Here is a 24,253-nt window from a genome sequence, read left to right as displayed (position 1 = left end):
CTGCTAGGAATCTCAAGACACTTGATGAGAAAACAAAGGGAAATTTTATGATCTTTGGTATGAATCCAGTTAAAGGATTAACAGTGTTAGTCAGACTCTGAAATGGAAAGGCAAAAGGATGTTATTCAAAACACATTTTAGCAGTGATTAGCTGTTATCTGGAAAAATAGATTCCACTTCACTCAGTAGAATGCTATATTTTGCTGAGAATCAAAGTTTACAAAATAAATTTCAATATTTTTTAGTATGGCAGGTGATGAATGTTCTCCTGCAGAGGTTATATCAGAAAATCAATATTTGTAAAATTGAAACAGTATAGGTTTGTATTGATCCATGTGGCTAAATCAAAATGAAAGGCTTTGTAACAGCTTTCTTAGACAGCCTGCTAGCCAGTAATGGCAAACTATCAATTTTAGCTTTCCACTGATAAATCAGCTTGAAAATTGGATGTCAATTTTTTTTTTACTGAAGTAGTGACTTTTTTCTTTCCTCTAACCTTTCTTGATGGGTTTAGATTGGTTTATAAGACTAAGCTCTGCCTTTTTGAAGGCGGTTGTCAAAACTGACATTTAGATATATTTTGAGACAAAATCTAAACTCTCAAAGCTAAATTTTGTGTACTAGCTGGCTTGATAGTAAAGCTATGTGTGCATCTCTGTGTAAACAAATATGAATATGTGTTTATGTGTGTAATACTGAAAATGACACTGATTTAACACTTCAGGTATATACGTTTCTCCCTTTTCTGGTCTCTTGAGTTCACAAAGGTCAGGTCTTCAACTGCAGCTTTTAGAAACTAATGCCTCAGAAACTATTTCAGCTTTCAATGATTAGGAAGATTGATTTTTCTTTAATGGTCTGATTTTCTTTTTTATTTTGTGTTAAGTGAGACTTTATGAAATGGTAACATGAACACCGGTTTCAGCTGCAGGTCCTTAAAACCTGCATGGATGTTCTTTGTTTTTAATGACAGAGAAAACAGGATACAGATTTTTCTCAGAAAATAGCAAAATCCTTTGTGATGGCAGGGGGAAACCCTTTAATTTGGGTCACATGAGGTAGTTTCCAGTGGAAGCTAACAATCCCATACCTTCATGTCTGTACAGCAGAATATAAGTTAGCTCGTGTGGGTATTGATTGTGAAGTTTGCTGTTGTATAATTACTTCTGGCTGTAGAAAAATGTGGTGTGTATTGATCTGGATGGAAGCATTTGACTAGCAGTTTCCCTTGGCTAACAGTGAGTGTCATCTTTCAGCCATGATAAATGGTAACGCTCTGGGTCAGCATAATTACTTGGTGGTGAAATGAACCTCCTGTACCCTTCTCCTCTCACACCAAGGAGCCACTGTAATCATCTTTATCTTAAAGCCATGATTTACTGAACTAACCAGCCCCTTAATACAGTCCTCTCCTTCCCTTCCCACTGTATGCACCCACATTAAATGTGGCTCTATACTATATTTTAAAAACAAACCTGTTCTGTTCTCAATCCACAAGTATGATTAAATTTTTTTTTACCTAATCTCTGTCAGCTGACCTGGACTTGCAGGAGGCCAGCTCCTGCAAAAATCTTTTAATCTTAATGCTTGTTATTCATGTAAGAAAAAAAGAAAAATAAGGTGTTCATTGTTTTGACACAGTGCTTTTTAAGTCTTGGAACCAAATGTTATTAATGCACTGTTAAATTATTAGTGTACTGCAATGAAAACTGCCATATGAATTTATTGTCAGTAGCTCTTTAATTTTATAGAGTAATGTACACTCTGGATGTGCTGTCTTTGGAGAACAGATGATATTTTTTCACTATATGCTGCTATCACAATTTCATTTAAAAATAATTTTGACACCTCATTTAATAACAGTCTTAAATATAAGTTTTTTTCTAAGCAGTAGTCATATTTCTCTTTATGTGTATCTCTAATAGGCGATAAATATGCTATCAGAAATAAGGAAATTGTATTTGTTGCTAGAACAGAAAACTAAGATGATTTGTATTGTTTGGCACCTTTTTAATGGGGAATTTTCAATTCGTTATCAATATTTCATTAAAACTTCGCATCATGTTGTTTAAAATGGATTTGTGTTTACTTGCCAGTAGTGTAATATGGCCCTGGGGTAATGACTTTTTGTTAAGTAATGTTAGTTAAAGAAAATCTGGCAATAGTTTTAGATCATTTTAAGACAGCTGTGAAGGGTTTGGATAAAGGTCATTTTCAATGATTGTGCTTAGTTAAATAAATGTGAAGCGTTTCACAATGGGAATCTTGCTTTTCAGTATGCTGTCATAAATTTCCCCTTAACACATCTGGGAATAGGAAGTAAAATGTAGTTGTTTCTGCCTTGAAGGCAGTGTATTTTATATTTTCCTTGCTTTGTTTGTTTTCCCCTTATAATGCTGTTTATTCACATAACTAGAGTTCAAAGGTTTTACTTTGTCATAAATTAAATCTTCTATTCTCTGACAGTTTGTGGGACCCGCTGGATATAATTTTCAAGTGGTTGTAACTCGAAGATTTTTTTCCTGAGATTTAGTCATTAAAAGTGTTAAATTTTCTGACAACTCAGCCTCTACTGTGACCCTGGTTCATTGCTTGCTCTCTCCCTTGGCCACAGCTGGCCTCTTGCTGTTCACAGCTGAAAAGTGAAATCAATGCTGGGTCTAACAAAATGCAGATGAAAGCCATTCTGATCATATATAGTCATTTCCCGTAATTTTATCAGCCTTCAGTTTCTTAAATGATCTCTGGAAAACATTGTTTGTTCATGTGAATACAATATCGAGTTTTGTGATAAAATGGCCTTTCTTTCTGAAAAGTAATACTTTCTTAAGCATTAATAGTGATATACAGCTCACATTGCCATAGCATGATCTTTTAAAATACCAGTCTGGTCCTTCCCCCTTTCCCTCCTGAAGGGAAGCCCTTGAAAGAGCTGCTGGCTGAATCCTGCCAGCTTTGAGCCTTTGGAATCTTGTGAATTGAGGTTTTTATGTTCTACAAGGCTCAGAGCTGGAAAGTAAGAACTCTTACCATGTGTCAATCCACATTTCCATTGATCTTGCGTCCTCCTTATTTTTATTTGAGCAAGATTGGTAGGAAAGCTATGTTGCAGTTAGAGGTGGCAGCATATGATGTAGCTTAATGCTCCAAAGGTCACAGAACTACAATGAGTTTGATGGAAAACAGCCTTTCTCCTTATTTTAAGTGGTTCCTGCTTTGATTACAGGCATTTATTATAATTATCAAGAGATTAGTCTGTTGTTATAGAATCCTTGTAATGGAACCATTTAAAAGGAATATAATGGCAGTTTATTGGATTTTGCAAAGGAAAAGAGAACAGATAAAGTGGTGGTTTTTAAATGGATCAACTGCTGCCTTAAGCATACTAATTTTTTCCTTTTGTTTAACTTCACATTTCTTTTTGTTTCACAATTTTTGGTTACATACTAAAGAAGTCACTTCAAATTCTGAAGTTATTTTACTTGTAACATTTTTGTTGCAGTCTAATCCCATGGAGTTTTGTTGTTAAAGACAGTCCTTCCAAAATGTTCTTACATTATATGTATCATAGAAAGTGTACTGTCTGACACAGCTACTTTGTAATTTTATTCATATCTCCATTTAAAGAATTTAAACAAAAAAGGAGTATTTTTTATCAAAAAATATGTAAAAGAAATTTTGTATTCTATCTTACATTATTTAAAGTGTATCTAGGTTGATTTCTCTTTTGTACTAGCAAAATACCATAATATTGATGAAACCTGGTGAATTTCTTTCATGTGTATATAAATTTCCCCTACTTAACAGCATACAGTTCTATTCACTGCACTTAGTCAAAAGGAATAAATGTGAAGATTATAACATAGTCAACTTATTCAAATGTTACAGAATCATACTTGTATTATTAATACTTGGCTGTGAATGTAAGAACTAGATAACATTGGAAAAAATTAAAAGCTCACAAGTTTAGGGAATTTTATATTAGAAGCTAGTTTATATTTCAAGACCTATGAATTTTGTACTATGTGTAAGTATGTCTTATCCTTTGTTGAAATCTTCTGCTAAAGAATAATCACAGAGCCTAAATCCTCCTGCTGAAAATGTTCTGTCCTATGCTCGTTAGCTGAGCAGTGGCACAAGTTACTTAGTACTGCTGTTAACCTGGGCTTGAGTCAACTGACTCAAACCTAGTTGACATGGGGTTATTTAATGGTGGCGGGCAAGCAGCCCCAAAATAACAGTGAAAAAAACATACAAAAGCAAACTTCAAGAATAGGATTACAAGTCTGCTACTCCAATATTTGTCAGCTGCCAGCAGTGGAGACCTGGCTAGGAATTTAGTATTTCCCCAGGTGACTTTGCCATGGTACTCCCCCGGCATATCCTGCCAGCTTTCAGCAAATTGTAACTCAGGGACTTCCTGAGCCAGAGGTGATATCCTTGAGTTTAATAACTTCTGGTGGTTTTTTTCCCATCTGTGAAAGGAAATGTCTTATCCTTTTAAGAATTCATTTAAACTTCAGCTGACCACAATATCACATAGCATTGAGTACCCTGTACCCCATATCCTTGGGTACGTGGTGTGAGAAATTCACACAAAGTGCACCATCATTTCTTTTGAACTTGTTGCTTGATAACTCTATGTTCTCTCTAGGTGTCATCTTATGAGAAATAGTGAGTCCTTGTTGTCAGCTCACCATCTTGGTGCCATTTATAATATTGAGCTATTATATCCTTCTCAGTTAGGTCTCTGGTCTGTAGCTGCAAGGCTCCAAAATGGCCTTTTTCTCCTTCCTGGAGGCCCCCCCAGCAGGCTGTAACTTATTCTGGAGCAGGTATCTGTTAATCCTTCCAGCTGGAGCTATTTTACTTTGTGTAATAGTCAGAGAGAAGAAAATGATACACATATGAACTTGTTTCTGTCTCGTTCCCACCCACCCTCCTTTCTGCAACTGTAATGTGCCAGCCAGGTTGTGGCTTTATTGCCAAAAGGAAGCCAGCAGGGAATGACTAAACCATCCTCCCTGATTCAATATTTTCAAAAGGGAAAAAACATAAAGAATTGGAACAATGTTGTAAGAGATGAGCCTCTGTCTGAGCCAGATTGTAATTCTATTGTCATAGCCCTTTCATTCCCCATTCCAATTAATGTTTTACTAGTTTAGAATGAGTAAGCATTGTCAGAAAAGGCTGACAGTGTTCCATTCCACAAAACTTTGGTGATTCATGGGGAAGCATGCTCTATCCACCATAGCTTTTCTTGTATGATTGTGTTTCCTCTCAAATAGAATCAGCTGTTATGGTCTAGGCACAAATATTATTTGTGTGTATGTTTTAGAGAGAGACACTTTGTTGGCAAAGCCTGTGAAAAATCATTTTGATTTGTTGTCACACCCTTTGAGAATATTGCCAGACCATTGCAGGCATAATGTTATATAGTGAATGGCCTTCTCATCCCTTTGTATGTTGGCATTTAGGTTGTACATTTAGTTAACAGTGATGAATGGAGGTTCCTTTATGTTTTTGATACACAATGTGCAAATTAAAAAGTATTTGCTTGCAAATATTGCTTGAAAATAAGGGATAGTGGACATGATTCTCCACTCATGCATACACCTTGAGCACTCTTGGGCAAAAATTTAATCCAGCAAGTAAGACTTCTCAAAGCAAGGAGAGATTTTTCTTTGTCTTTCTGCAAATTTCCATATAGTCCTAATGCCTGCTGGTGCTCTAGAAGTATTAAGATTATATTACACTATTTTTTTTTATTTTGGTATGCTGTCAGTAGTCTCTTGTGGAGCAAAGGTAGAACACAGATTTTATTATTTTTCAAAATTTTTGATGTCACATCAGGAAAGTATTTGATATCAGAAAGACCAATGATCTGACATGATTGCTTTCTTCCTGCTTAATTTCAAAGGCCTGTTGCAGGCAGGAGATGTTCACTAAACAGTTTTTATAAACATTTATAAACATTTGTAGTGAAAACACTAAGGATTATAAATAAAAGAGCTATTAGAAGGGTGTATTGCTGAGAGTCGGTACTGGATTTTATGTTTCCTTCAATGTAAGATTTTTAATGTGCTTCTTTCCTACCATGCTGAGGCCTGTGCAGATTTTTATGTTGTCAGCAAAGAGGGTTTTGTGGTGCAAGGACCAACGCTCCTGCTGCTGGTTAATGGCCAGTCAGAAAGCATCAAGAATCTATCAAGTCAATGAATTTTGACAAGTGATATGATTACTGATAGGGTGTAAATTCTGAATCATGCTGCCTTCTTGCTGCTTGCTAAACCGCTGCAGTCAGAGACACACTGGAGTTGTTGTTAATGGTAGTTTTTTTCATTATTAATCTGTTGAGCTATACAGCTTGTTTGGGTTCCTCTCAGGAATTAATTCATAACACAGTTATGAATTAAGTGCCATGGAGGGTAAAGCTAGAGTATTTTCCTAGCATTTTACATAGATGTCATGGTACAGTGTTATTTTCCGAAGGTCTCCCTGAAGCTAAATAAAGAGGTGTTGGTCCATAATTCAGCTTTATTGATCCATGGGAGGATATTGTGGTTCCAAAATAGTAGATTTGATATATTTTGTACCTTAGTTTGTGTGTGCAATTTGGACCCACATCACTAACTGCAGAATATCTACAGAAAGACAAGGATGCTTCAAAGCAATGATAATATGAGTATGACTAAAGTAACTTAATTTAGATAGTTTGAAAAAGAAAGACTCATGGACGGTCATGTTTTGTAAGTATCCATCAACAGAACAGAAAGAACTGAATTATTTTGTCTTCTGCTGGTAGGACAAAGAGCCTTTTGCTAGTTCACTTATACATTAGAAAAGAAATAGCATAGCTATTGAGGAGAATACAGAGTACAGGCCTGTCATGTGTATTAATCAACCTGGTCATAGGTTGCTTTGGTTTCTTAAATAAAGTCTGATGTACTAGGCAAAAGCTATTCTTGAACTGTACAAGACTTATGAATTTAATTAAAAGTCCTTTAATTCAGGACATGTGAATAAACTCTACATTTATTTCCCGTTAAAAAGATTAATAATCTTTCACAGTGATTTAGCAGCTCTTCATACTAGTGTCAATTCAATCAATTTCTTACTAGGGATCTTGGAAGATTGCACTGTTTGTGTTTTGTGTTTGGTAGTTTGCTTCTTAAAAAGAGAAGAAAAAAGTTTATAGAATAACCTCAACTAAACTCCCATTATAATGTAATAAACAACAACCTCTATATATCTTTGCCAATAACTTTTCAATCTATGGTAGAAAAAAGTGAATTTATATTCTACTATCAGTATGAAATATTCTTTCAGATTTTGGTATAATTAAGCCCCTAGAATGGGTCTCAAAACATATCTAATTTTAAATATGTTGTTGACTTTAATGGAATTTTGTATAAACATATACTTAACAGACTCATTCTAATTTTTATAATTGGGTCTAAAAAATTGTATTTGTTCCATAAAAATATTTATTTACTACTCCAGAGATTCAGTCAGTCCAAAATAATAGTATTGATTTTTTATTTTGAATTGTACCATACAAAGAGTACTCTGTTTTTTAAGTGTTTAACTTTAGACTTTCTCAATTGCTTTAATAATATAGTCTGATTTTTTAGAGTGTCAGCCTTTTTTTATTGCTTGAATTTATATAAATTTTATTGCCTGAATTTCTATTATTTATATTCATTATTTGGTATCAATTTAAATAAGGCATTTGCAATCTGAATCTGGGGGTTTTGAATGCTGACCCTCTGATTCTCCATTTCCATTTTATAGGAATAAAATGATAAGCCCATTCTTCAAAAGTGCAATTTTGAATAATTTTTATTACTTTATGCAGATAAGATTACTTCTGTAGCTTTTGCCTATTTTTTCTTACACGACTCCCTTTATCAGGTTAATCAGATGATGAAAAGAATCCTCCATGTTACTTTTGCTTGAATTAATATAAGACTGGCACAAGTCAGTCAACCACATTCTCCATTTCTCTCATTTAACAGGACCCATATAGCCTATAATTCTACATTTTCTGAATCCTGCCTCTTGGATTTCACAGTCCTGTGAGTTCTCTGACATGATCTTTCCCTTGACAATTCACACAAGTCTTAGCTGGCAGATTTTTCTTGAGAAAATTTTTCACTTTCTGTAGTGTTGAGACCTTGGTTACTTGATACAAGAACACTAGGATTCCCATCCTCTCACCCAACTTTTCCCAAGGTGAAACTAGTTTCTCCATTGCCCGAGGAATGGGCCTGAGCTGATTAGTTGAATGTCAATAATGTCAATAACTTAAGTTAGATAAAAGAAACTCAACTCAACTATCATTTGGCATAATTTGACAACCTTAATCTTCCAGTAAATTACAACTGTTAATTGCTAGTATTAACTTCCCAGTAATTGAACTGTGTCTCTCAGATTGCAAGAAAAGAAAACAAATTCTATGAGGTCATAGGCAATTTGCTCCCTGTAGAACAAGCAGTTTTCAAAGATAAGGTGATGGTCAGCTTCTCAGCATCTTCAGACATAATGTCTATGTAGATCTGTAGCATTTAAATGAATCAGGAGATTAAAAAAGAATGAAAGTGTTGAAGAACAAAGAGAGTAAACTGTATTTTTGCCCAAGGTGGTCATCAAAATTTGGAGAATCTCTGAGGGTGGAATGACCTGTGCCATGGTTCTTAAGCCATATGTGACTTTTCAGCACTTCAAAATCCACTCTTTCCAAGGGCATGTGTCACCTGAGTTTTGGCACAACATATTCATTATTATCCAGATTTACAGCTCAGAGAAAGTAAACCAGAAAATTCCATCACCAAATTTTGTTCAAACCCAGGTACAGACTGCATCCAGCTCTATTTTGTCCCCATTTGTCCCACTTTTGAACTAATCTTAGAATTTTGCTATTTCTCAGCATGTAGTTTGCATTTCACAATTCTGTGAAGTTTTCAGTTTTTGCTTTCTTAGATCAGGAAATTTGGCTACTCATGCTCTGAGGGGATAGAAGAACATCCTTCTGTTCCCAGGTATATGATTCCTCCCCCACTGATTGTCTAATTCAGTACTGCATCAGTAAGCTTTCCTTTCTGTTGTAATATTAGATGGATTTGAACTCCTTTCTCATTTTCCATCTTCCATACAAACTGCAGTAATGAAGTCTCAAAAAAACCCTCAAACCAACAACCTGCAATGAACATGTAAACTATAAAATCTGCTTAATTTGCTAAGTTAAGGATTGTAATTCCTCATGGTCATTCTACATAGAAAAGTGGAGGAGAGTTGTATTAATTTATTGAACTGCCACTGATGATTTTTCTTTAACTGGAGTACTAATTTAAAAACATACACCCAAATATAGCCAAATCCTGTAATATATTTGTAAAGCATATCCTTTATAGGGAGTCATACTTATTATACAACAGCATCTGAACTGTAAATTAGCATGAAAAATGCAGAAGATACGCATGGTCATGTCACAGATTTGTGCTACAGACAAGGGAAAAAGTATCTGTATCTCATGATTGTCACACAAAATTGTGTTATTAAACAGATAAAAGGAAGGAAAACATTAAAAAGTGTATCCAGAGTAATAGATTACCAAATACTTTGTAGGCAAAAATTCTTTAGAGTATATCCTACTTGTTATTCAGGACCTTCCAAAATAGCAATTTATTTCAAGACTGACAACAAAGAAGTTATAACTTGATGTCACCTGTTTTTCTTTTTTTTTTCCCAATGACATGTCTGCTTCTTCTCGTATAATGTTTTCAGAACCCAAAATACATCATTAGGTCATGCTGATGTATTTTAGGATGTTTTATAGAAGACTGTTTCTATACTTCTGAAGAACCTCTTGAACTGTCAAAAATAAAGTATAAATAGAAAAGTTTTGATTTACTTGCCAAGCTGGCTTTTTAGTTCTCACAAAAATTCCCAGGAACAAAAAAGATCAAAGTTAAGATTACTTCAGTATTTATTTGATAGTATTATAAACATGGTCTCTATTAAAAATTCTATAGCATTCATAGCCAGGCCCCTTGGCAAATGTTTATTTCATCAATACAAGCTATATTTGGGGATAGAAAGAATTGTTTATACACCAGACAATGCATATCCACTGATTGGACTGATTGGGCTGTCGTGTCTTTGTTCCAGTTCTTAAGAAAAACATTAAGTTAAAGATAGATATGTGCTTTTTCTTAACTTATACTGTACTTCTGGATGATAGGGGAAAAATAAATCTGGACCAAAAAACTTCAGACTTCTATAAATTTTGAATTCAAATACTTCCAATTACTAAGCTTGAATAGGCATTTTGCAAAAAAAGAATTTTTAAATAGTGTATTATTGTACTTGCATTTTAATAAACAGCTCTGCATGATGGAAATTAAAACAATTGCCTAGGTAAAACTTTATTATTTATTTATTAGATTTTGATTAATGTTGCTGTTTGTTGTTGGGCCTCAAGGAAGCTAGTTATTTCATCTGAATGCCAGGTTAACAAGTTAGCTGTCTTTAAACAGTTGCAGCTTGAATAATTTTAAAAGGTCTGAACAGTAATTCATTATGGGTTTTTAAGAAATAGTGTATCTATAAAAAAAATAAAGCTGTGTCTCTTAGTTTTAGAATAATCCTTTCAAAACTTTTAGACAAAACATTTTCTCTTTTTTCTTATTAAAGATTTTGAGAGACTAAATTTCTATTCCTGCATTCCATATTCCATGCTGTGACTTACAAACAGGAGTAACTAATGAGATAACAAGTCCTAGCTGTCTGTCTCAATCACGCTGTTTCTGTTAAAAGTGCAGCTCTAGATTTTTTGACAAGTCATTGCTGGTTTGTCTAGAAACTGGGCTGTAATTTGTGTGCTCAGTAGGTTCTTCAGTAGTTCCTCCACAAGAGATTCCGACACCTTAATCTGTGCATCTGGAATGGCGCAGACAGCTGGGACAGCATCCTCATCAGCAGTCACATATGTTATCCCTACTTACACTTTAGTGTTTGACCTTTAAGTAAGCCAATGAGGCACCAAAGTTCCAGAGCTTCAGCAAGCTCTTTTGCTTGGGATGTCCACTTGGAAATCTGGGGACTGTTTTTCATTTGTCCGAGCACACTACTCCTAATTGTGCAAAATTTTAGGTAGTATTTAACTCTTCTAAAATTGCAGACAAGTCATAAAGACTCGGAATTTTTTTAATAAGCTAGGACACTACAGTTCCTTAGATATGTATTAAATATGATACATAAAATCTTGAAATACAGAGTAACTTATTTTTCTTGTAAAAAGTCACTGCTTCATTAGAACATTTCATTTTCATCAGAACATTTGCATAATCTCAGGACTTCTGCATTGTGCTGATGTAGGCTGTATGGGAGTGACATTAAAAACCATCTCCAGCTTTGTTAACTGGAGTTTCTTAGTGAAGTGGCGTTACTGTCATTCCAAATTCAATGGGAAAAGAGATAGTTTTGTTTTAGGGTTTTTCTTAGTTTCTCTCCAGAAAAGGTAGAAAAAACAACCAAAATAACTGAGCTGTATTCATTGCACTCAGAACAAAATATCCTGTCATCTACATAAGTAGCATAGATAGTGCTCATGCAGAAGGCAAAGGAGAAGGTTGTCTCTGTGAGATTTGAATAAATTGTTCTCTCAGTTTTCCCCTTTCAGTGCTACAGCTGAACCAAGCAAATAATACTAAATGATCCCAGATAGTGAAGGGTTGTTTTGGGAGGGGGTTGAGATTTAGGTTTCTTTTAATTATTTTCTGTGCAAAAAAGGAGTCAGACAGTAAAAGGCAAAACATAACTACAAGAGAGAGTTCTCTTACTTTGCAGTGATCATCATACCAGTTTATCTGTTTTTTGTGCAACCACTGTTCACCTTCCCTAGGCAGAATTGAGTCACCATGCTTCCTACTCAAAGGCACTTAGATGTTCTTGGCTGAAAAGCTGAACAGAAGTAGGTAACTGCATTGTCAGATGAATCCATTCTACAGAATCACTACTGGAAGAATATTTAATGTTTGAAGCTCAGACGATAAACTACAATTGAAAAAATCCCAAACTTAATTCTGTAAATAGCTTAGATATCATAAGAAATATCTTAAATATCCTAAAAACTGTATATATTAAAGTTAACACTGATTGAAAATGTGAAACTTTATAGCAAAATAATAGTTGTCTTAAAAACTTTTCTTTTGATTTAATTTATTAAATCAGCATTTTACTTTGTTAAATTACGAAAAATAAATTATTTTCTGAGATGTTTATCTGTTTTCTTATGAATTATAGCTGTAAAATCACACAATATATTCCAGGCAATTTTGCCAAAAAGTTGTGTTATTTCATAAGGTCTCCCATTTTTGTAGACAGAGGGTACCTACTTTTATTTTTCTTTTAGTTTGACAGATGATTTGCTTAACAAGGAAAATAATTTTGCTTACAGTAGGTAATATGCTTGTAACAAATGTAGAAGACTTAAATGAAAATTTCATTTTTAAACTCATTTAAATTAGAAAACATTATTTTGATCAAATCTCCTGGGAAAAAATTATGATGGCATAAATTCCTATGAAAACACGTGATTTTTTTCTTTTTCATTTTTATAAATTAATAAAAGTTTTCAACTGTTTTTATTTTCATACGGTATTTCTTAAAAGCAAGAGTGTATGTTAATGTCATGGTGCCTGTTTCAGATGTGAAGTTATAACATACTAGTCAAAACATAAATTATTTTTTTTTTGCTTGAAATTCAATGATCATTTGCTAGACCAAGTTTCATGTCAATAAAATTTTGAGGTATTTCTGCATTTTGTATAAAAAAATTTTCATGCACACTTATCATGGAATGCATTTTACTTTAGTCCCTCATAGTAATACTCCTAGTCTAAGCCATTCTGTGTGTCTCTTTTTGCAGCCAATTAAGAAATACAGAGATGACTCCCAGTTTATTCCATCTTGGAATTTGTTGTGCTGTGACATCATGGCAATTCATGTGAAATCTTACTAAGTACTCATTGTACTGAGATAGCATGACATAACAAAATATGCGTTAAAAATAAAAATATCCTAAACCATTCTTTCAAGGTATTTTCCAAAAGGGAATTTTACCCAAATTTTCCCTTATCTAAAAATATAAAATGGCTTTTTGGGCTTTGGATGTTTTGTTTCCTCTTTGTTTGGAGTGGCAGCAAACCACATTTGGAAACAGAATTAAGGCTCCAAACCAGAAATCTGAGTTAAACCAGAGTATTGTTTCAACCACTTTCTTTTCTTTTTTTTTAATATAATCTTTTATGTCCTAATTCTAACCCTAAATTTTATTTCATTTTAGTGTTTCTAAGTTTGCAATTTATGATCTCTAGAATCTGGTGCAATTGCAGTGTTGTTACTCATATTTTGTTACTAAAAAGCCCTTTGTGATTCTGGTGAGTCAAACACTGACAATTTATGCATCTGCTTTGTGAGTTCCTTCAGTTCTTCATTCAATGCCATTGGAGTCACTAAAAGGAACGAAATATATAACTTTAGGAAATTGTATTGTTTCATTTAGCTGTGTTACATGTAGTGTCCTACTATTGCCCATTAGTATTTTGATAGATTTGCCAAACATCTCTCTCATTATTTTAAATTAATATTTTATGTTAAACCAATTCAATAATTTTAAAAATTCTACTTATCTTTAGTTTTACTTTGTGGAGATTTGAGTTATTGCCACTTCCATTGTTGTTTTTAAGAGGTATGTGGCTTTTTTCTCTCTATTTTTCCCCCTTTTATAACTTTGTGCATGATTAGTCTTATTTCCCTACAACTGCTGCTGCTTCGTGGAAGTTTACTACTATTTAATATTGCAGTCACTCCAAAGTGAACAACTCATTCTGAAGAACTAAGCTTTATGAAAAGTCTAGACAATCAGTAAACTGTTAATCCTCATTTGTTTGTGTATTCATTATGAGTTTTTTCCTTCAGAGTCTATGCAATACACTAAAATCTATAATCCTGGGATTTTACTGACTTAGAAGTTTGTGGTTTAAGTAGCACCATAGCTAAAATTAACATCTCTATTGTCACAGCCTCTCTTTCACATCTACTGACATTACTCTGACATCTATCTGAAGAGTAATTCAAACTGAGAGATTTCAGCTTCTGCTGTGTCCTCAGTTTTCTCACTGAAATTAAGACACAGAAGTTTCAGGAGTTGGAAATCTTCATTAAAAATGTGTATTAAATACTCCTTTGCCAGTGCCTTAAGAAGAAAATAAAAGCCCCATAAATCACTTCCTCCTTTCTGAAAAGGGTGTTATCCTTTAAAACACCTCTTAGAAATTCTTCTCCATAAATTTGGAAGATCTTTAATGATTAGTCATCTTCTGATAGTTTTTTCTCTCTTTCATTCTCTGTTGTCTCAGCTTTGTCCTTCATTATTAATGCAAGACCATTAGTAACATGATCATAGGAGAGAAGCTGTTAGCAGTTCTCTTTTTTGGTTTTCAGAGGTGACTCCTCTGCTCCTATTCTGATGATCAGTAGTAGTGTTTGCTGTTAGTTTGAGTTTCTCTGTGCTCTATTTCATCCATATTTCAAAGTTCAAGTGGAAACCCTTCCCCTTTTTTACCATCTTTTCCAATTTTCATGACATTAGGTGCTTCTCAGATCCGTGACATCTTTATTCCCTGTGTTAATATTTCCAGGGTTTAATATTATTTGAAATTACTGCATCTATTGCAACACCACTTCTGAACCTTATTTGCTCCTTTGTTCTTACAGAAGACTTCTGCTACTTGGATCTTCTGGTGAATAGGTTTATATATTGGCTTTAACCATTAAAAATATTGCATAAGTGTTTTTGTGTTTTTTGTATTTCAAGTTTTCTTTTACTAACTCTTTTTTTAATGTCATTCATTTTCTGCTCTTCAAATTAAGGGAATTCTTTATGCTTTCCAAATACACTTTTTTTTCCTTATTTCTCAAAATACAGTCATAATTCCACACTGTGAAAAGAATAATTTTTCTTTTTCAAAATATGACCCATAAAAGCAACCAGGACTAATTGTTGAAATTATAGATCATCAATTCCTTGCCCTTTCTAGTATTTTCCCAGTATTACAAAGACTAAGGATTCTCTGAGATCCTTCCAATTCCGTGACCCACCTCTCTTTCAAAACAACATTTCCCCCTTCCCCCATGTCTGCAGGCTTGTTCCTCTTCATTAATATATTCAAACTTAATCTCTTCCATCTGGCAGCCCATCCTTTGGGCTGCAGTCTGAGGATCTTTTATGTGTACTGCTACTCTCCATTGTTCATTTTTGTCACTAGTTGCTGTAGCTGTAGGTGACATGTAGCAAACTGCATCTTGTTCCCAAACAGGGACTGGGTTTCACAGCCATGCAGCTGTTGTCACAGATGCTGAATGCACACAGGATGGACAAAGACTTAGAGTTTAGGACAGCTAGTATTCATAAGACCAGGGAAAAACCCTTCCCCTGGTCTTCATTGCAGCTATGGCCATAGGAGTTAACAGAAAATCTTTTCAGAAGTTGTCTTTTAAATGTTCAAGCTATGAAAATGTGAAAAGGCAGGGAGTACACTGCTATGCAAGGCTGACTTGACATTCCTCTTAATTTTCAGAAGTTGTCTTTTAAATGTTCAAGCTATGAAAATGTGAAAAGGCAGGGAGGACACTGCTGTGCAGGCTGACTTGACATTCCTCTTAACTGTTTTTCTGGCAAAGCATGCCACAGTTTCTCATCTGAGAGGATAACTGAGCTATCTGAAAGACTTTAGTCTGTCTCAATCTTTGTTCCCATATACATGGAAGATGTGTATATTATGGCAGTGAAGAATATCATGAAGAATTCTGGGCAGATCTGAGTTTTAGAGGAACCTGCATTTGAGAGCCTTCAAAGTTGTTTGCTCCAGCTTATTGAAGTCCATCGTGGCTACCCAGGGCAGCACAACACCAGTTTGCTTTTCTGTCCCATGCTGGCCAAGAAAAGTGTATTTGAAGTAGGAGAACATACACATCAAGCTGTCAAGTGGGTACCAGTGATGACAGTTGCAGGGAAACAAAATTTGTAATACTGCAGTATGTAGTACAATAGGGCTTGTTCCATTAAAACATGTATTTTCTTTGTCTGTATTAACTATATGAAGTGCTGCACATCAGAAATTTGGGATTAAGTTACAACACCATACCATTCCAAATAATTTTTTTCATTGTTAGACGCCTTGTAGCATTACTAGTTTCATGCCAGTTTTCATTATGATGAGAAAGGTTTATATTGGATTATATTGGATTATACTGTAGTTTGTAAGGAAATTATCTCTGACAGTTAAACTCATCATGTGGAGTTCTTTGGGTCCTGTGTATTAGGATACATTTAAAATAGCTGTTCAGTTAGAAGGATATAGATATATATATTTCTCTTAAAATTCTTTAGAAATAGCTCATAAATGATGCTATAAACTTTTACTTCTTATAAAAATTCATTCCATTGTGCTTAATATTCACTTCTTCATTCAAACAAGCCTGATTCAAAATGTCACTTGACTGGTATAAGATATGGAGGAATGAGAAATTACATGTAATATAGTTGGCTGTGGAAATAAGGATTATTAATAATATACATTATTAGGAAAAGTAAAGTCTATTGAAATATTGTCCTTGTCACGAAAAATAAATTACTAAAATTACTTGATTTAGTCAAGTCGCTTTAAAAAATGCATCGTAGCAAAAAGATTTATGGGTGATTTGCAGCCTTGCTCTCTTCTAGGACTGACTTGTGCCTAGTACATCATTAGAAAATATAGTTCTACTTAATTTACAGCCATCATTTAGAACTACTTAACAGGTACCTAAATTCCTCAAAAATCTTAAAGCCTGAATGATCTCCACAGGATTATAATATAAGTATTTCTAAAGTACTGTAATCTGTGGACTAGGTAATTTAACACTGATTCAGTCCAAAATGATTGACTTTAAGTCCGGTTAAATTCTAAATTTTAGGCTGAACCTGGGGCCACAGTATTCTACTTAGTAATATTTTTAATCTAACCTAGACATGTAATCATACAACATTTAAGGAAAATCACACAATTTTTTCTGCCGGTTATTCAAGTGATGAAGCTCAATCATTCAAAAATTTCTGTACGTATACATCCATCATCTTTTCAAGTGTCTGCTTTCTTTCTAACAACAGGGTAGGGAAAGTACCTTGTCTTTTTTGTTGATGATGTTGCTCAAAAATCAATCTTCAATCAACTAGTAAAGATTCAGAAACCTTGTCTTAGGGTTGAGATACCAATTTCTAGTACCTGGAACCATGTAGTAACATTGTGGGATAGATTTCTGTAGAAAACTGTAGCAAGAAACTTCAGTTCTGTTTTAAAGTCATATAGGTTGTGATTAGAAATGACGTTTCTGCTCTTTTTTCTCAAAAAATTTAATTTTGCACAATTATTATGTATTTCAAGCTTCAGTCTCTGGTGAACTTATAATGGTTTTTTGGATCTGCAAAATAGGCTTAATCCTCTGAAAATGTCATTACTTTCTTACTTAACACTTCATTAAAATAGTGGCTTTAAAATCTGGTTTATGTTAAATTGAGAATATACAGTAATCTTCAGACTAATTAACCAAAGTAATGAATTACCAGATTAAACACAGAACAAATAAAAACATAGCTTTTTTAGTCTGAATATTTCTTAATTTCATAAAGTACTTTATTCTTACATAGATCATTCTTATCAACATTAGTGATTTTCTTATTGCTGCCCATATACATAATTTCAGAGATCTCCTTATTTTTAAAGGGTTTCATTAATATTTTTACTTCTGTCCTCTCATTATTTACTCTGAAATGGAATTATAAAGGGAACGTTTCTTGCCTTTCAAAAAACTACTGAAGGTGCCTCCTCGCTGCATGTAAATAAGTAAAATGCCTGTTCTGCAAGGCAGCTATAAAAGTAGGACCTTCATGCAGATTCAAGAAACATCTGAAAATGCCATTCAGAATGAAAAAAAACAGCAGCATTGACTAAAAATTGCAGTGTGCTGCCTCTGAAAAAATTTTAGTGGCTAGAAGGTAGGATGCTAGATCCACTCCGCATGGTGCCCTGCTCTCTAGAACTGATCCAGGTCTCATAACAGCAGTTAGTAAAGTTGGACAATAACTAATGAAAGCATTTTAAAAAGTACTTCAGTGGACTGTAAAGAATGAAAACGTCTGTCCTACATTAGCATATTTCTACTTTTCCTCTGGAAATGGCTACCAGCACATGGCAGCTCAAAATGAAGGTGATATAGAAAACAGTGGCTGAAGAAATAAGTAGAAAAATCCAGATAAGATGTATACCATACTCATGAGTTGTAAACCTTTTTCTCTCTTTTTTTTTTCTTTTTTCTCTTTGTCTTTTGATCACACATGTCCAGGGCATTACAGATAGATTGAAAATGACTTGTTTAGAGCAGTGGTTCCCTAGTTAGGGTCCTCAAGGTCATGGCCTGCAGAATAATTTTAAATGTATAGTGTGTTCAGTTAGGGGTTTGATAATAACAATGCATCCACAAAAATTTTGCATTCTTCCTAGTGATCCCAAAAGCTTTAAAAATGTTGGCTTAGAATGCAGCTTTGCCCAAATAGCTTATAAAAAAGATGTGGGAGATTTGTGTTGATAAGGTCAAGAAGTTGTCTGAAAATGGAGCTGGTCAGCTCTTTAGAACCAAAGTTGAATACCAGAAGATTATATATGTGTACTTTTTGGCTTTAATATAGATTAACAATGGCTTATATAATTCCACAGGAGTTTAATATTCTTTTGAATGTAAAAAGACAATGTTATGCTAAGATGGCCATGGTTGTTAATGGCTTGTATTAGCTGGGAGCTATAAAATTGTCCTAGTACTCTGTTAGTGCTGGAATAATAATTTACCAAGACAATTACCACATGGTGGAACTTTTTTGCTGCTCTAATTCAGTGTTATTAATAATGAATAAAATTGCAATTTTCTCAGGTTGCTAGGGGCAGTGGGGAATTATTTCAATGAATATTTCAGCACATTAGTTTAATCATAGTTCCACAAAATTCAAGTGGGCAATATTTTATACTTTTAAGTTCAGTCTGCTAAGGGACCATAGTCATTAAATTGCAAACTATTTGCACTGAGGTCCATTCTATGATTTACAAGCCTTGTTAAAAACACTGTAAAAGAAAGCAAGCTGTGCCATTAATACTTGTAATTTGATGCTGCATTTGTTAATGGGTTCAGCGTGATTAATGTTTTTAGCAGCAGGCAGAACCCTTTGAGACAGGCGGTGCTGGGGTTTATAACACATAAATGCATGTAAAGAAATGCTAGAATATTATAAGTTTTAGTAATACATGTTTTTACAAGATTGGGAAAGCAGCAGTGAAATTATACTATAATGCATGTAAATACAGTTCAAGCTGTGGTAGGTGCTGATGTGTGTGTTCTTTATTTTCCAGCCAACTGCATGACTTCTGGCGCTTGGATTACTGGGAAGATGATTTGCGCCGACGGAGGAGATTTGTTCGCAATGCTTTTGGGTCTACTCATGCTGATGCTCTCCTAAAAGCCGCTGTGGAATATGGTCAGTATTAGCTCAGCTTAAAACTATAGCTCATGATGATTTCTTGATGTCCATGAATGCCTCAGAATCATGTCCCTTCTTTCTCAAGGACAGTGCTGAGAATTCCTAGGACAACACATCCTTAGAAAAGGAATTCTTTCAATTCTTACACTTTAATGAACCAGAAGACTTGAGCTTGTGAGCTGTTAAATTCCCTGATCCCCAAGGGATTCACATTATACTTCTCTAGCATTCCCAGACACTAATTTTGAGACACTGGTAAAAGCAACTGAACTTGTCTCTCTGGAGTGACTGAATGAAAGAGGTCATCAAACTAATAATTCCATTGTGTCATAATAGTTCCACTGGAGACATTTTGTGAATTATGAATTTTAAAATATCAGAAATTTTTTTCTGGCATGCAAATTTCAGCCAAAACTATTTTTTCTGCAAATCATGAAATGCATTAGAACTTGTTAACAATAATGTTAAAAATATCCTTATTTTTAAGGATAACTGGTAATCCAATAGTGAACTGATCACATAGAAGCTTCAGTTTTAGAAACTGAAGAATTAGATAATGTTTGATTTTCATGTAGACGTAGCTGGAAGACACACTTACAAATTCCTCTATAACATGTAAAAATATCATATGTTTGTGACTTCTATACAGCAGACTGAACCTGAATACTCAAAAAATCTAAAGCAAATTTATTTCTCAGGTTTAAGCTGGAGTACCTCTCTAGCATATCAAAGACAGGAGTTTTTTTAAAAAAAATATTGTGATGTTTTCCTGTATTTTGGTTTAGTGATGAAAAGAAAATATTATTTTTATGATTCTTTAGCATTTAGGAGTAAAATATTGAAGTAATCATTTATAAAGCTAGTTGAACTTTTCATCTGATGTTTAGCCAAAGGCTAAGGTTGCCAAAAGTTCTGAATATGATAGATATAAAGCTAACTCTGTATATGACCTACACTTTTCACCAACTTTGCTGTTGTATGAGGCAAAAAGCTGGGATCCAAACAAGGCTAGACATATGAATTAATATCCACGTGTGCAGTTATACTAGGAGGTGTAACTTAATCCTTTCTTAAAGGTGAAGACTATCATATCCAGGACTTCAAGTCATAAACTTTCCTTAAGGTGGATTAAAGAAGACATTTCCCCCATTTTTATATAGTATTTCTTATTTGACAAAGGGTTATTTTCTCCATGTTCTTCCAAAACATCAGGATGGAGATTTTATGAGAGTTGGGTACAAAACTGTGCTAACTGCTGTGTTACTTTTGAAAGGCAAGTCATCACTAAAACCACAGTCTTTATATTTCTATAACACCTGTTAGTGCATTCACCATACAGTAGAATTAAAACTCAGGTTTATACACAGATGGTGCACATCAAACTTAGTGGTTATATAAAAATTAACAATAGACTGAAGTTTTCAGAATTTAAAAAATAATTCTAGCTTTTAATATTAATATTAATATAATTCACATGGAATTTTAAAGCAGATTGCATTAAAGTATTCATAGATTCTATCTAGATGCATTTACTTTTCAGAGGCTTAAGCCTTTGGATTTTAATACTGAAACTTTTAGCTGACCTTTCTCTGTAAGAAAACATCCTTAACACTGATGTTATTTTTATGCCTCTTGGTGTTACTAATGAGTTGAATAATTTATGAGGTTGTCATGTGAAAAGGATTTGGTACAGTTTGATGTACTTCTAGCCGCTGGTGTTGGAATGTGATTAATAAAGAGCTAGAGGCAGATTTTTTTTTTCCATAGGGCTTAACTTTCATTGTAGTTGTTTTTTTTATTGGCTTTGTTTTGGTAATTTTGTTAGGAACAGTTTGATAGTAAAATGCCCCTAACTTCAAAAACTGAGTATGACATCACACACTGAAAGAATTTAAAGCATTAAAAAAAAAAATCACACTGCATAGTCTTCCAGTAACAGATTTTATTTCCTGACCTCAGATACTTCGCTTGTGAAAAATGAAGTATTCATCAAAGGAAAATTTGTTGAGCTTTTGTTTCAATTTTTCATCTTGACTGATACCTCTAGTACAAGTAAAGCTCTCTTGAGCATCAGTAAATCGTGGAAATGTCTTACAAGTTTTTGTTATCTACATTGACTGTCCATTATCATTTAGGACTCTGTGCCTAAATATTGCAGTGGAGGAATGTTTAGTCAAAGCCTAAGTCAGCAAGCTCCTCAGTGTCTGCGATCAAAGGCATCAACTTAAGTAGGTCTGATCAGGCATTGCAGAAGAGGGCAGCCAGCTTCAGCTGAGCACAAATCACAGAGCAAAGATGACAAAATTAATCAGTCATTTCTTTGGCAGTAAATAATAAGATATGCTGAGGATTGCAGATGAGAGAATTATCAGATTCCTTGGAGATGTGCCTGCTTAACACCTGATTTATCTGAGCTTGTGCAGCCATCGAGATATGACCTTGATAGATAAAAAAGTGCTTTACAGCTGCCCTAGTATTAAATCATATTTGATGTTAGATGCATGGATACTGTAATTATATTTGCAGTCATTAAGGAAGGAGTCTGGGAAATGAAAACTATGTCTATGATCTATATGTTTATTTTGGAGAAGTACAACGAATGTTAAATTCTACCTAGAAGGCCTAAAAAGAGAAGTTTCAATTTTAGATGATAGTGGGTTCTTCCTGTAGGAAACATTCAATGTTGTACTATTGGGAAACAATATTTTCTCAAAAAAATTCTGTCACAATGAAGTTTCTGCTTAACTACAGTCTGTTAGTCAGCTCCTGTATGCATGTTTAGATTTCCATTTTTCATAAAATATATTATGTAAACATATATATATATGTTTACATATATACATATATACATATATGTATATATGTAAACATATATACATATATACATATATACATATGTACATATGTATACATATATACATATATGTATAAACATATATACATACATATAAACATATTACATATATATATATGTATGTGTGTGTGCATATGTCTACCTATGAATATATGATCAAAGTACCTGACAAATAAAAAACATTCCAATGAGAATTTATAACATATTTCTATGCCTATATAAAACTGTATGAAAAATTACAGCAGATTATATACAGGTTATATACTTAGATGTCCCTTGAGACTGTTTGCATGTCAGTCATAGCGTTTACAGGAGATTGACTAGTTTTTCCTTTTAGATTAGTCTCCACCATTTCTAAGATTTTAATATTAGGCATTAGATTTGTTTGTAATCTGTTAAAGTTACTTTCATACCCAGATGTAAAATGCAAGCATAATTAGTTCAACATTGTATCTGCAGTGCCCTTTTGTATTAGTTAAATTCTTACTTGAATCAAAATATAGACTAATTTCTCTCTTTTATCTAGCTGAAGAGATGCTACTTACTTCAGTATAAAAGTGCAAGCTAAAATGGAATTTGAATTACCTGGAACTTTTAGTGGAGTTTTAATTTTATAATGTCAATAACTTAACTCTTATTCTAAGTTTAGATGGAATTTCAATGTAAATAAGTAAATTTTAACTGAAAATAAAGAAAGAAAAAAGAAAATATTATAGAAATTATTATACACCCTACTGTTCTTCCCCAAATTTTACTATGATGGATATGTGAAATATGCAGATATGACCCAATTCACAGAGATTCTGCACATGCGGTGAAAGAACTGTCTCTTCTAGTAATCAACTTAACAGTTTACAGTCATTGGAGATTAGCACAGAGGAAACACTACTGTGCCACCCTGCCAGTAAGATAGAATACTAGTCCACAAAGGTTAACCCAAAACAGTTCCTTTATTAAGATTTGGTCCATCAGCCTTTAAAGGTCCACAAACAATTTATACACAGAGGAAGTACAAGAAAGACTACATTTTCTTATCTACACTGAAGTAAATGAGAATAAACTCAGTGCCGACATTCTAAACATACATGTGTAAGCTGGTCAAGTATATCTAGGGTATGTGCTCAAGAATACTTAGCCTGTTAAGATGATTAGCGTGACAGATCCTAAATGATTAGAACGAAAAAGAAAAGAAAAAATAAAAATGCCTTCATAAATTAATAGATTCAGGTTCTGTAATAAAACCACAGAGATATATGCAACATATGGCTTTTGAACTTGCATATGTGTTTGGATATCTAATTACTGACCTTATTTCTAGGGCAGTTCTTGCCAAAGCAGACTCTGGCTCCTTCTGGGTCTTGTCATTAGTGCTCTAAGTTTCACCAAATACTGTGTTTACTCATCACTAGAAATATATTTTTATTACACAAAAACAATTAAAAAGCATCAGATTTGGCAATCTGGAATGTTGAAATCTGACATCTGTTTTTGTGACAGCAGGCGGATTTTTATGGACCTTCAAAGAATGGCAGGAAGGATTCCTTCAGGCTGCTGAAGGACCAGATTATTTAGCAAGCTAGAGCTACTTTAGAAGCAAGGCTGTGTGTGTTCCTGCTATGAAACTGAGGGTCTAAAGTCCACAGGAACTCAGGCAAGGGACTGTCTTCAGAATGGGACATCTGGCTGTCCCAGAGACCCTAAAGGAAGATTCATTTTTTCAGGGTTCTCAATGCTAGAGAAATACCCAAGATGAAATTTCAGAGATGCTA

The 24,253-nt window shown here is 33.9% G+C and overlaps 1 protein-coding gene across 10 annotated transcripts in view; it reads left to right on the top strand.

Annotated features, from left to right (window-relative positions):
- NBEA (neurobeachin) overlaps positions 1-24,253 on the top strand; it is a 453,154-nt gene that overhangs the window by 251,903 nt on the left and 176,998 nt on the right. For all 10 annotated transcript variants that reach the window (XM_039696621.1, XM_039696630.1, XM_039696627.1 and 7 more), the window contains one exon: positions 19,503-19,627. In XM_039696621.1, coding sequence (XP_039552555.1) covers positions 19,503-19,627 — 125 coding nt within the window. The remainder of the gene's footprint in view (positions 1-19,502; positions 19,628-24,253) is intronic.

Source organism: Passer montanus, unplaced genomic scaffold (assembly GCF_014805655.1).
Source record: "Passer montanus isolate IOZ18808 unplaced genomic scaffold, ASM1480565v1 scaffold99, whole genome shotgun sequence".
Taxonomy (NCBI): Eukaryota; Metazoa; Chordata; class Aves; order Passeriformes; family Passeridae; genus Passer; species Passer montanus.
The sequence above is the reverse complement of the archived record's forward strand: the minus strand, read 5'-3'. Positions and strand labels throughout refer to the sequence as shown.